The 12,200-nt window shown below is 41.3% G+C and overlaps 1 protein-coding gene across 1 annotated transcript in view; it reads right to left on the reverse strand.

Annotated features, from left to right (window-relative positions):
- LOC109920052 (nuclear receptor corepressor 2-like) overlaps positions 1 to 10,158 on the reverse strand; it is a 116,447-nt gene extending 106,289 nt beyond the window's left edge. The window contains exons 1-2 of the mRNA XM_048611771.1: positions 9,961 to 10,158; positions 7,322 to 7,449 (exon numbers count right to left, since the gene is read on the reverse strand). Coding sequence (XP_048467728.1) covers positions 7,322 to 7,449; positions 9,961 to 10,065 — 233 coding nt within the window. The 5' untranslated portion in view covers positions 10,066 to 10,158. The remainder of the gene's footprint in view (positions 1 to 7,321; positions 7,450 to 9,960) is intronic.
- Between the last annotated feature and the right edge of the window lie 2,042 nt (positions 10,159 to 12,200).

The raw sequence follows: 12,200 nt of genomic DNA on the forward strand, positions 1-12,200 counted from the left end.
TTCAGATAGGGCTGGAAAATCCAATCAATGCATTTTTTGATTAACTATGTTTTTCTTCGTTCTGCTTTAAACAAGATATTTAGCAGCACTTTTGATCCCAGCAGATTCTCTGCAACTGCTGACGTTGAATCATTTTTACACAAAGTCATTTGCAATGTTTTCACTTGGAGCAAGAGGAATTTGGTACAGAATTCGGGATGAGAGATTGAGAGGTTCTTGAGCAAATTGACACGGAGTGAGGAGGTACTGGAAGTTTTGGCAGGTTTAAAATGGGTAAATTCCCAGGTCCGGGTGAGTTAGAACAAAGAACAAAGAACGATACAGCACAGGATCAGGTCCTTCGGCCCTCCAAGCCTGTGCCAACACATTCTGCCCTTCCATACTAAAACTGTCTTCACTTACAGGATCCGTATCCCCCTATTCCCTTCCTATTCATGTATTTGTCCAGGTGCTTTTTGAATGCTGCTATAGTGTCTGCTTCCACCACCTCCTCTGGCAGCGTGTTCCAGGCACTTACCACCTTTTGTGTGAAAAGCATGCCTTACACATCTCTTTTAAACTCCTCCCCGCCCCCTCCCCCACACCTTGAACATGTGTTCCTAGTAATTAACCCCTCCACCCTGTGAAAAAGCCTCATACTTTCCACTCTATCCGTGCCATTCACAATCTTATAAACTTCTATCAGGTCGCCCCTCAACCTTCTGCATTTCAGTAAAACCAAACCCAGTCTATCCAACTTTTCTTTGGAGCTAAAATCCCCATACCAGGCAACATCCTGGTGAATCTTTTCTGCACCCTCTCCAAAGAATCCACACCCTTCTGGTAGTGTGGTGACCAGAACTGTATGCAATATTCTCAGTGTGGCCTACTAAAGCTCTATAAAGCTGCAGCGTAACTTGCCTATCCTTTTATTCAATGCTCCTTCCAATGAAGGCAAGCATGCCATAAACCATTTTTACTGCCTTATCTACCTGCACTGCCGCTTTCAGTGATATGTGGACCTGCACACCCAGATCCCTCTGCACATCAATACTCCTAAAGTTTCTGTCATTCACAGTATAATTTCCACCTGTACTTGACCTTCTGAAATGCATCACCTCATATTTGTCTGAATTAAACTCCATCTGCCATTTTTCTGCCCATGCTGTACAGGACGTTGGTTAGGCTACAAGTGGAGTACTGTGTGCAGTTCTGGTTACCACACTATAAGAAGGATGTGATTGTACTGGAGTGGGTGCGGAGAATATTCACCAGGACGTTGCCTGGGATGCAGCATTGTAGCGATGAAGAGGGGCTGGATATGCTCAGGGTGTTTTCTTTGGAGCAGAGAAGCCTCTAATAGACTTATCTGATTGAGGTGTATAAGATTATGAGGGGCATGGGTGGGGTGGATAGAAAGCATCTGTTCCTCTTAGTCGAAGGGTCAATAACAACAGGGCGTAATTTTAAAGTGGAAGGCAGGAGGTTTACAGCGGATTTGAGGAAAAGCGCTTTCACCCAGAAGGTGGTGGGAATCTGGAATCCACTGCTTGGGAGAGCAGTTGAGACAGAAAATCTCATAAACTTTAAAAAAGTACCTGGATGAAACATCCTAAAATGTCACAACATTGCAGGCTGCAGGCTAGTTCTGGGATAAGTATGGATTTTGGTCAGTAAATTCGATGGATTGTAGGGCTTGTTCTGTACTGTGTGGTTCTATGAAACTGTTACTGTATCATCTTAAGCAGTTTAAAAATGTTGCTGACAATCCCCATGACAGCAGTGTTTCAATGAGAGGAGTTGGACACTTCAAGGCTTTCTCAGAGGCTGTGTTCTCTTCGGGAGTCTGGATAGAAAGAAAGCATTTTACAAACTGCTCTCGTTATGATAACAATCAGGCACTTCTCGCCTGCACATAAGGGATTTTTCATTGTGCTACTGGATATGCAAAATCCAACACAAACAGGTGGCATATTAACCTGTTAGATCAGTCTGTGTAGAATGATTAGCATAAACTGGAGGCTTTGTCAAGGTGCATTTGTCAAAATATACCAAGTTTCTGAGCCACAGGTACAGCAGGTATTAGGCAACTTACAGTCTGCTAAGGCATCAGAAATAAAACTCCACCTTGTGAGTGAGCTTGAGAAGGCAAAGCTGTTATTTTCTAAAATCTTATCAAGTTAGGTAGCTGTACCATTTTCAAACAGGAATCACTTTTAGCAACAGTTGCAATTGAAAAACAAAACCAAGAAGCCAGTCTTCCCCACACTCCACACATTTCACTGATATTGACAACATTCCTTTCTCAATGTGTGAATACAGCTGGAAATCCTCAATTACTTCATCCAAATTACTTTGGGTTTACAAATAAATAAATGCTCCTGGTAAAATTACTTTGCACTGTGAACGAAGAAGAGCCAATCCGTTTTAATGACTGGAACTCTCAGAACTGAAAATGAAATTGCTCGCATTCCTCCAGTAGATCAGAATGTTTTTTATGGCAATTATTGGGGAACTTCCTTATGTTGCCTGTCCAATATCTTCATGGAGTTAATCTAAACCAATTCAACTCTCACATTCACAGACTACTGCTTGTAAAATGCTCGTGATGTATTATGTGTTGGGACAGCCCTCCTGTAAGAGGTCAGTCACATGACACTGGTGAGCTTGTACTGACTAGTTTCAGGTTCTTACAGAAAGCACAGCTTTGGAATAAAGCCTCCTTGTCGTTTGCAGAAAACAATGAATTTGCCTGTGCTTTAGTTCTGGCTGGAGCCTAGTACCTATCCAGTACAGAATACTCAGCATCGGCTATGTACAACCAAAGTCCACGTTAGTACTGAGGGAGCTAGTAACACACTGTCAGAGGGTCAGCGTCGAGCGAGTAACGCACTGTCAGAGGGTCAGTATTGAGGAAGCAGGCAATATCTGAGGGTCAGTTCTGATAAAGTGCCGTACAGTTGAAGAGTCAATACTGAGTGTGCACCGCTCTGTCAAATGGTCAGTAGTGAAGGAATGCTGCATGGAGTACCACACTGTATTTAAGTTACACTGTGCATGGTCTGGTGTTATGGTCCTGGGTGAGGCCCCAGTCTTTGTTATGACCTCAGTTAAGACCAGTGCTGCTTTTAAAGAAGTTGAAAGCTAAAATCCCAAAACATGTACTGAAAGAATGAACTCAGAGAGATTCCACAATTTGAACAAAATTCAAGAAAAGCAGCTACAACATACTACCTCAGATAATTTCTTAATCTCTAACAGTCAGAATCAATCTTAGTTAAATGCAAATTTACAGCCAAATTGTGGTCAATTATAAATCATTAATTAAATGGCAGTACAACTGAGTGAGATCTTATGAACTGAATTCGCAGCCCACTCAAAAATCCTTCAAAACCTTGCCTTCCTGACAAGTGCTGTTCCTCCTCTTCAAGAGTTTTGCCTGAATCCTAACCAACGGCAGCACACAATCAATGCGAGATCCATAGAGACAGTTTTTACCAAATGGGACATGTTTGTAGAAGCTTGTCAACTTGGCCTGGATGATCTCCAGGGTTACCTTCATGTAACAGAAACAGCTGCAGCAACTATGTCTTAGCTTATCTCAGCTGGTGATCTAGCCTCTCCTGCAGCCTGCTTGTACTGCACTACTGGGCTCATCACTGCCACCCATTGAGATCTGGTGCCGTTGTTTCCTTATAGAAAAAAAAAATTTGCGTTTCCAATCCAAGTTTTTTTTTTAAGAAGTGTTAAGATCAGTTTTCTTCATAATTTTCCCTTTTCAGTTTTGGTCTGTCTCAGAAAATACAAAATTTAACCACAGATTCCAAAACAGTAACTCTCTTCCACTCTTGGCTATTTGCTCAGTAATAAGTAGTAGTCTTGGTAACAACTTTATATTCTATCTAGTCATTGTTCCATATGTGAAGAAAGTTTGACCCATTTTAAAAACTGTGCTGCTGTCTCAGTTTTCATTTCTCTGATTTAAAAATCATTAGTGAAGGTGGACATGCAAAATACTTTTTCTAAATTCAGATCAAAATTTACCTTCACTAATCTGAAGAATCTGAAAGTACAGGAAGAAACTGTCCACTGCCAAATCTATTTGAGTTATAATGAAACATTTTGATGTGAATTGACTTGGAATCCATTATATCTATTAAATGGAGCAGCTCACAGAATCTTGCCGATTACAAGTTTCCGCTGTGATACAGGATATTTTGCATTTTAGATTAATCACAGGACAGGCAGCACTACCGTGGCATTGCAGACCTTGTAGGTCAGGGAGTGCAGAACCCCATAGCTACCAGCTCTACACAAGTGAACAAGGTGCTGGTTACTGTCAAAAGCTGAAGCAGCCAACGTCAGTTTGAAAGGTTCAGGTTTGTAGCTCAGGATAACTCTGGCAAGTACTGAGTTCAGAACAGATTACCCTGAACTATCACCTTAAATCAATCACCACATTTGTTGATTTGACTGTGTCATGTTCATGCATGTTTCCTCTTAGGACATTCACACAGTGATCTCACACTGATCAGTGATCTTATACAGTGACCGTTCAGTGATCTACAGTAGATCATGACCAGTGATTTTATACAGGGACCATATATTTATCCTATAGTATATAGTGATCAGTAATCTTGTACGGTGTTCAATCTTAGGCAGTTATCACATAGTGATCAGTGATCATACACAGCAATCTAGAGTGATCTTACACAGCAATTGACCAATGATCAACAGTCGATAGTGATCAGTAACATAATGTCGATAGTGATCAATAACATAATGTCGATACTGATCTTACAGTTTAAATCAGTGACTGCATGGTGATCAGTGATCTTTTATAGTGATCTTATACTGTGATCCTTCAGTATATAGTAATCAGTCATAAAATAATCTTTAGTGTGTAGTGATCAATGATATTGCAGTGATCACACAGTATATAGTGGTCATCTATAGTGATCACTGAGTATATAGCGATCAGTGATCTTGTAGAGTGAAGTTGCAGTATATTGTGTTCATTGATTTCACAGTGATCGTACAGTGATCTTGGTTCATTTTGATCAGCAATCTTATATAGCAATCATAGTGATCCACAGTAGTGATCAGCAATCTTATAGAGTGATCCTTTCATCAAGGAGGACAAGGGCAGCAAATGCATCGGAACACCACCCCCTGCAAGTTCCTCTCCAAGTCACCATCCTGACTTGGAAATATATCACTGTTCCTTCAGTGTCACTGGGTCAAAATCCTGAAATTCCCTCCCTAATAGCATTGTGCATCAACCGACAGCACATGAACTGCAGCTGTTCAAGAATGCAGCTCACCCCCACCTTCTCAAGGGGCAACTAGGGACAAGTAATAAATGCTGGCCAGGCAGTGACGCTCACATCTTTAAAAATCATAGTGATCTACAGCACATAGTGATCAGTGATCTATACAGTGGTTTACATTACGTAGTGATCAGTGAGCTTGAAGCATATGTGATCAGTGATCTAACACAGTGATCACAGTGCTCTACAGTATGTAGTGATCAGTAAGCTTATACAGTGATCATACTGAGCTACAGCATGTAGTGAGCAGTGATCTTATGAGGTGATCATACAGTGATATAAGGTATATAGTGATCAGTGATCTTATACAGTGATCATAATGCAATGTGGCAATATGAAGAGATCCCCAATGGTTAACTGGGTGATTGTACTGTATTCTTATGGTTTATCATGGTCATTGATCTTATACAGCAATCATACAGTAATCAGCAATATAATTATCAGTGATCTGATGGAGTGATCATACAGGGATATTGAAGTATAAAGTGATCTGTGAAGTTGTACTACCATTGTACATTGTATAGTGATCTTACAGTGGTCTGAAACAGTGATCTGCTGTACATGGTGATACGTGATCTTCTACAGTGATCATACATTGATGTTGCTGTATAAAGCAATCCGTGAATTTATACTGCAATCATACAGCACTTACAGTACATAGTGATCAATGATCTTATAAAGTGATCACTGTATACTGTAAATCACATTATAATCATTGTATTAGATCACTGATCATTATATAATGTTGATCACTTTGATCAGTGATCATATACAATGATCACAGAGTGATCTACAGTATATAATCATGCGATATTACACAGTGGCCATACAGTCACCTACAGTATGTAGTAATCAGTGATCTTACTGAAACAAACTCTGTTGTCAGTGATGTACAATGGAAAAGTGAGGACACAGAAACTCAGAATTATAGGAGGCATTGAGCACCTCACTGAGATCTTTCAGCCTGTGAGCCAGTTTGCAGTCAAGCTTCCCAAAGGGACAGCTTTGAATCCACTACTTTACTTGATGGTTATAAGGCCATGGTCTCAGATATCAGGAGCAGCACTCTCATGTTTTCAGTTGAACTGAAATTTTGCAAAGTGGCACAGAGTGTTGAAGAGAGTCATCAACTTATCATGAGACAATTTTCAATCCAGCTTGTTTATCAACTAAATACCTACAAGGGAAATGAAGGCCAATATTCCAACAGAATTCTTCTAATCAGGAATGTTCTAGACAAGATAGAGGTAGACATTGATTCCTTCAATAATTTTAAAAAGGCGTCAGATAGGTGTCTTTGAGGATGAGGGCGACTAACAGTGAGAATGGGATGAGGGACTACACACAATTGCTCCTCCAAGGGGCATGAGCCCACTGGATTACTTGTAAATTTTGATGATTCCCTGATTATCGGAAAGACACTAAAAAGGAGACACCAAAGAAGATCACCTGAAACAACACCAGAATCCAGAGGATTTTCTGAAGGAGGAAAGCCCAAAATTCAGAATTCAAAGCATGTGGAGAAGGTGAACACGGGAAGCTGGTTTCTAAGGAAGGGTCACCAGACCCGTAACGTTAACTCTGTTTTTTTCTTCACAGATACTGACAGACCTGTTGAGCTTTTCCAGCAACTTTGTTTTTGTTGGAAGCTGGTTTCTATCACTTAATGAATCACTGACAAGGAGGTGAGGATTAGCTTTTGAACCTCGAAAAACATGGCAGGAGGAGTGTTATTAAAAGAAGTATGGGACTCTATATCATTTCAAAAGGAAAGGTTGAGACAGTTTATTGATGATACTGAGGTTAATGAAACCTCAACACAGTGAGTAACTGAGGTCAGATGGACTGGTTTCTGGGAACAAAGCAAAAAGCTTCTGAGGAAGGATCATTGGACCCGAAACATTAACACTAATTTCTCTGCATAGATTCTGCCAGACCTGCTGAGCTTTTCCAGCAATTTCGGTTCTTGTTTCTGGAAAGCTAAAACTCTGATTGGAAGTTAAGGCCCTTACCGGTCAATTCCTGGCTGGAATTCTGCCAGTAAGGAAGGTCTCCGACGAAGATGATGGGTTAGATTTCCAGCAGATAAGATGGATCCATAATCCCTGGAATGACTGGGAAACTCAGAAACTCTGATATCCTGGAAAAGAAAATTCATTTTACTACTTGAAATTGTTTTAACTTCACAAATATTTCTTAGTGAGAGGGAAACAAGAACTAAGGTAAGTTCACCACAGTCTTACTGGAACATAGGGCTGATGTCTCATTAGAGAGAGAGATGACTGGTGGTGGTTTAACACGAAGCTTACCATGTCTCAGGCAAGGGGAGAGATTGGTCCCACGGGGTAACGTCAGCCAGTGTGGGAACTGAACCCATACTGTTGGTATCACACGCCAACTGTCCAGCCAAGTGAGCTGACCAACCCCCACCTGGAATTACAGGCTGTATTATGGCAGGGTCTGAGGTTAATGTCTGTTGTGGCTCATGTTGGTGACAATGTGATGCTGAACACAATTCTAGGATAAAACCTGGGGCACCTCAGAATTCTGTTTAATTCTTTCACACAAGATGTGGGTGTTACTAACTTGGGCAGTATTTATTGCCTGTCCCTAGTAGCCCTTCAGGTGGTGAGCTGCCTTCTTGAACCGCTGCAGTCCACATGCTGTGGGTTGACCCACAATGTCCCCAGGGAGGGAGTTCCAGGATTTTGACCCAGCGACACTAAAGGAATGGCAATATATTTCCAAGTCAGGATGGGCGAGAGGTTTGGAGGGGAACTTGCAGGGGTGGCTGTAGGTTTGTGTGCTACCCTGATTCCTAGTGGTCTTCTACGACCACGAGGACAAACACTCACAAGGACCAAAGACCCCATATGTACGACATGCAGGACCAATGAGCTGTACAAAATACCATATAAGGACTGCCAAAAATATTACATCAGACAGACAGGAAAGAAACTAGCCATCAGGATACACGAACACCAACTAGCAGCAAAACGACACGACAAACTTTCTCTCATATCAGTACACTCAGGCAACAAATGCCATCAATTTAACTGGACCACGTGACCATCCTAGGTCAAGCCAAACATAGACACGCACGGGAATTCCTAGAGGCCTGCCTCTCCACCCATAATGCAATCAGTAAACATGTGGAATTAGACCCCATTTACAAACCCTTGCAAAGAAGAACCAGAAATGACACAAAACACCTCAACAGACCAGATCATATAAATACTAAGCAGAGTAGAACTACATTGCTTCATCGGAGGCTGCACTGATGATGGTACCTAGCATGGTGACAAGAAGTGTGAACGAAAACAAGCCAGCTCGGCGAGCAAGTCAACATCCTCATCCACAACCCGAGCTACAGATCTTCGCAAGAACCTTAAATATTGTCCTGTGTTGTAGCTTCACCAGGCTGACACTTCAGGTTTAGGTATGACTTTTTGCACACAAACAATTATTCAGCTAGTGTTGCCCAAATGCAATAAACGTTATGTTTTGGGTTTTTCAGATTTGCAAATGGGCGAAAGGCTGCCATCTTGAACCTGAAAAGTACCATCTATCTCAAATTAACCTGGAAAGGCAAGGAATCTCAAAAATATAAACAGCAGGTTTAGCAAGCCATTTCACCATGCTTCCACTCAGTGGCTACATGATTAGCATTTTTCACCAACAGGAGGCACTGACAGGACAAAAACACATTCTACCCAATGCACAATACAGCAACGGCATGAATTAATCTCAGTTACAGCTCCATAAGCCATAGTCCCGATGACTGATTGATCGAATCAAACACCATGTTCCTTCAACTGATACAGAGAGCACAGACTATATTCAAACAACCTGTTCTTACAAAACACAAAACAAAATGCTTGCTACCAGATGTGACTCTGCAATTGAGCATCACTAGCAGGACAATCCCTAGTGTGCTAATAGACACACTGATAAGATCATCAGTTCAGCTCATAATGTTGCTCGTTTATTCTCATTAACAGTGACATGTTCACACTCAGAGATCATTCTCTGCAAACTAAAGGAATCTGTTCAAGTCTCATATCTTTTTTGAATTAGCCAGTCTAGGCAGCCCACAGAAACACTTTGACAAACAATCAGGACATTCTCCTCCTGTAGGATAAATTGTTGTGATTGTTTGAAATCTGACATTCTTGAGTTTATCTTGGTGAGTGGAAGATAAAAGGCTGCAACAACCCGTCTATTTTATTCAGGAATATACAATAATTTACACTTTTAAAACAAAACATCTATCTACAAGTTCAACATCTTTGAAAGCAATGACAAAACACCTCATGTTCTCAGTTTAATTGTAACCGCAAGTCCAATGGAATATTTCAGATTGAGTTCAATCAAACTACAATATTTTCTCACAGTATAGATGTCTTTCTCAGATAAAAACAGAAAATGCTGCAGAAAATCAGCACATCTGGCAGCAAACAGAGTTAACGTTTCGAATGCGGTATGACTCTTTGTTGGAACTGGAAGTTTTTCTCGGCTACCTCACTCCGATTATGGACGTGACCCCCAAAATTATAACTCAACGTCCCAGAGGCTACCAATTTGCAGAAGTTGCTTTAACAAAAGGCTAGCAATGTAATGATGATGATAACATAACAGTGGTACTTCTTACCATGTGTGGCCTGGGTAAATGAAGTGCAAACTGCAGACTGTGATTGGGGAATCTTTGCTCTGCATGCAGCCTGCTCTGTGTTACAGACTGATTCGATCCCGACATGATTCGAAACACTGGTTCAATCACTTCTAATTAGTGAGAAACAAAACCTCTCGAGTTAACTGCACCAGGATCCTGCCAACCACATTCAAGCTCTGTGAAAAACAGGAGAAAAGAAAAACTAAATTTCACTTCAATCAAAGCACGGCATGTATTTACTAGTAAAAGACATGATTCCAAACAGATGGCTTGGCCAAAACTGTCCCAAAATAGTTTTATTCTGAGTCACTACTTGACACAGTTACAAACCTGGGTAAAAAAAAACACAAATATTGCCAAAATATTTTCCTGTTTTTATTCCATGAAACACTATTTCAGTAAGATCAGACAGTGTGCCAGAAGTGGTTCAAATTCCATCAACCTTTTTTAAATATATGGGGAGCAGCAGGATGAATTCCATTACCTCAGCAAAGTTTAAATTCCATATCTTGAACAGGCCAAGAGAATTGGGCTGTGCGACTATTCAGGATTGTTTCAGAATGAGTCACTTGACAAATAAACATTTCCACTTTCTGAAGAATGAATGACACCTCCAAATGACTGCTCACCAGTTAGGTTGCTTAAAATGCAATCATTTATACAGCCTGCATTATCATCACTGGACTTTATAAGACATTATAGTTCAAATATCTCTTTCAATTCAAAGTAAATGCAGCTGTGCAGAGCGACATGTCACCTCACACTCGTTCTGTCTGCAATATGGCCATGAGTCCTGGTTGCCACGGGTCAGAGGCTCAGGTCAAGCTCTATAGAGAGCAAGGTGCCAATTATTAACAGCTGGAGACAAAGGAAAAGCCTTACTATTTCCCCAAATATTGAGTGAGAAACCCTGGACAGCAAGAGAGAGGGTGCAAGGGAGAGAAGAGGAAAACAGCAGCTGCTGTGAACTGCAGAGGACCAGGTGATATTCTGTTGTGAACCAAGGCAGGATGATGATGGGAGCTCATTTTCAGGGTGAGGAGACAGGCTCAGTGAAGGCTTAAGGATACTGAGGATTCACCCAGGCCTGATCAGAGCAGGTTTTGCTGCTGGGAGTCAATTTGCTGATTGACTGAGGGAAATGACATTAGATGAATAGGGGACACTAAGGTACACCAAAATGAAGAGAAATGAACCTGCTGAAAATGGGAAGTGACTTTGCATTGGTTCCTGTAAAGACTCTAATTGTGCTGTGTAATGTATAAACAGGGTGTGGGGTTTTCAGTCGTGTTAGCAAGTGTGGACAGCTCTCCTCTAGTTCAGTGTATTAGGTGTCTACAAAATAATGCTTAGTTAAAGTTGATTTGAATTTGCTTGTTAAAATAGTCTTAAAATGCAGAACTCTATTGTGTGATCATTTGAATGAGATTCTGGGAATGCAAATAAAAGAAAAGTACTTCAGACGCTGGAAATCTGAAAGGAAAATGAAATGTTGGAGAAGCTCAGCAGGTCTGGCAACAGCTGGGGAGAGAGCAACAGGGCTAACATTTCGAGTCTGTTATGACTTCTTCAGAAGAGAATGCAAATCTGAATGCAAAGACAGAGTCAATGGAAGAGAGGGTGGTTTTCGTGATGGACTGGGCTGCGTTCATGACTCTGTAATTTCTTGTGGTCTTGGGAAGAGCAGTTGCCATTCCAAGCTGTGATGCTTTCTATAGTGCATCCATAAAAAATAAGAAAAGTCATCTCTCCCATAATGTGGATTCCAGAACTGCACGTAATACTCTAGCTGTGGCCTAACCAACATTTTATACAATTCCGGCATCACCTTCTCTTAAACGCTATACCTCAACAAATAAAGGCAAGGATCACATTTGCCCATATGGTCGCCATACTTAAGGGAGGATGTGAATGTATTGGAGATGGTTCAGCAGACGTTTACTGGATTGATTCCTGGAATGACTGAGTTAGAATGAAGAACAAAGAAAATTACAGCACAGGAACAGGCCCTTCGGCCCTCCAAGCCTGCACCGACATGCTGCCCTTCACAACTAAAACCCCCTACCCTTCTGGGGACCGTATCCCTCTATCCCCATCCAATTCACATATTTGTCAAGATGCCCTTTAAAAGTCACTATAGTATCTGCTTCCACTACCTCCCCCGGCAGCGAATTCCAGGCACCCACCACCCTCTGTGTAAAAAACTTGCCTCGTACATC

The sequence above is a fragment of the Rhincodon typus genome, chromosome 24, assembly GCF_021869965.1.
Source record: "Rhincodon typus isolate 14 chromosome 24, sRhiTyp1.1, whole genome shotgun sequence".
Taxonomy (NCBI): domain Eukaryota; kingdom Metazoa; phylum Chordata; class Chondrichthyes; order Orectolobiformes; family Rhincodontidae; genus Rhincodon; species Rhincodon typus.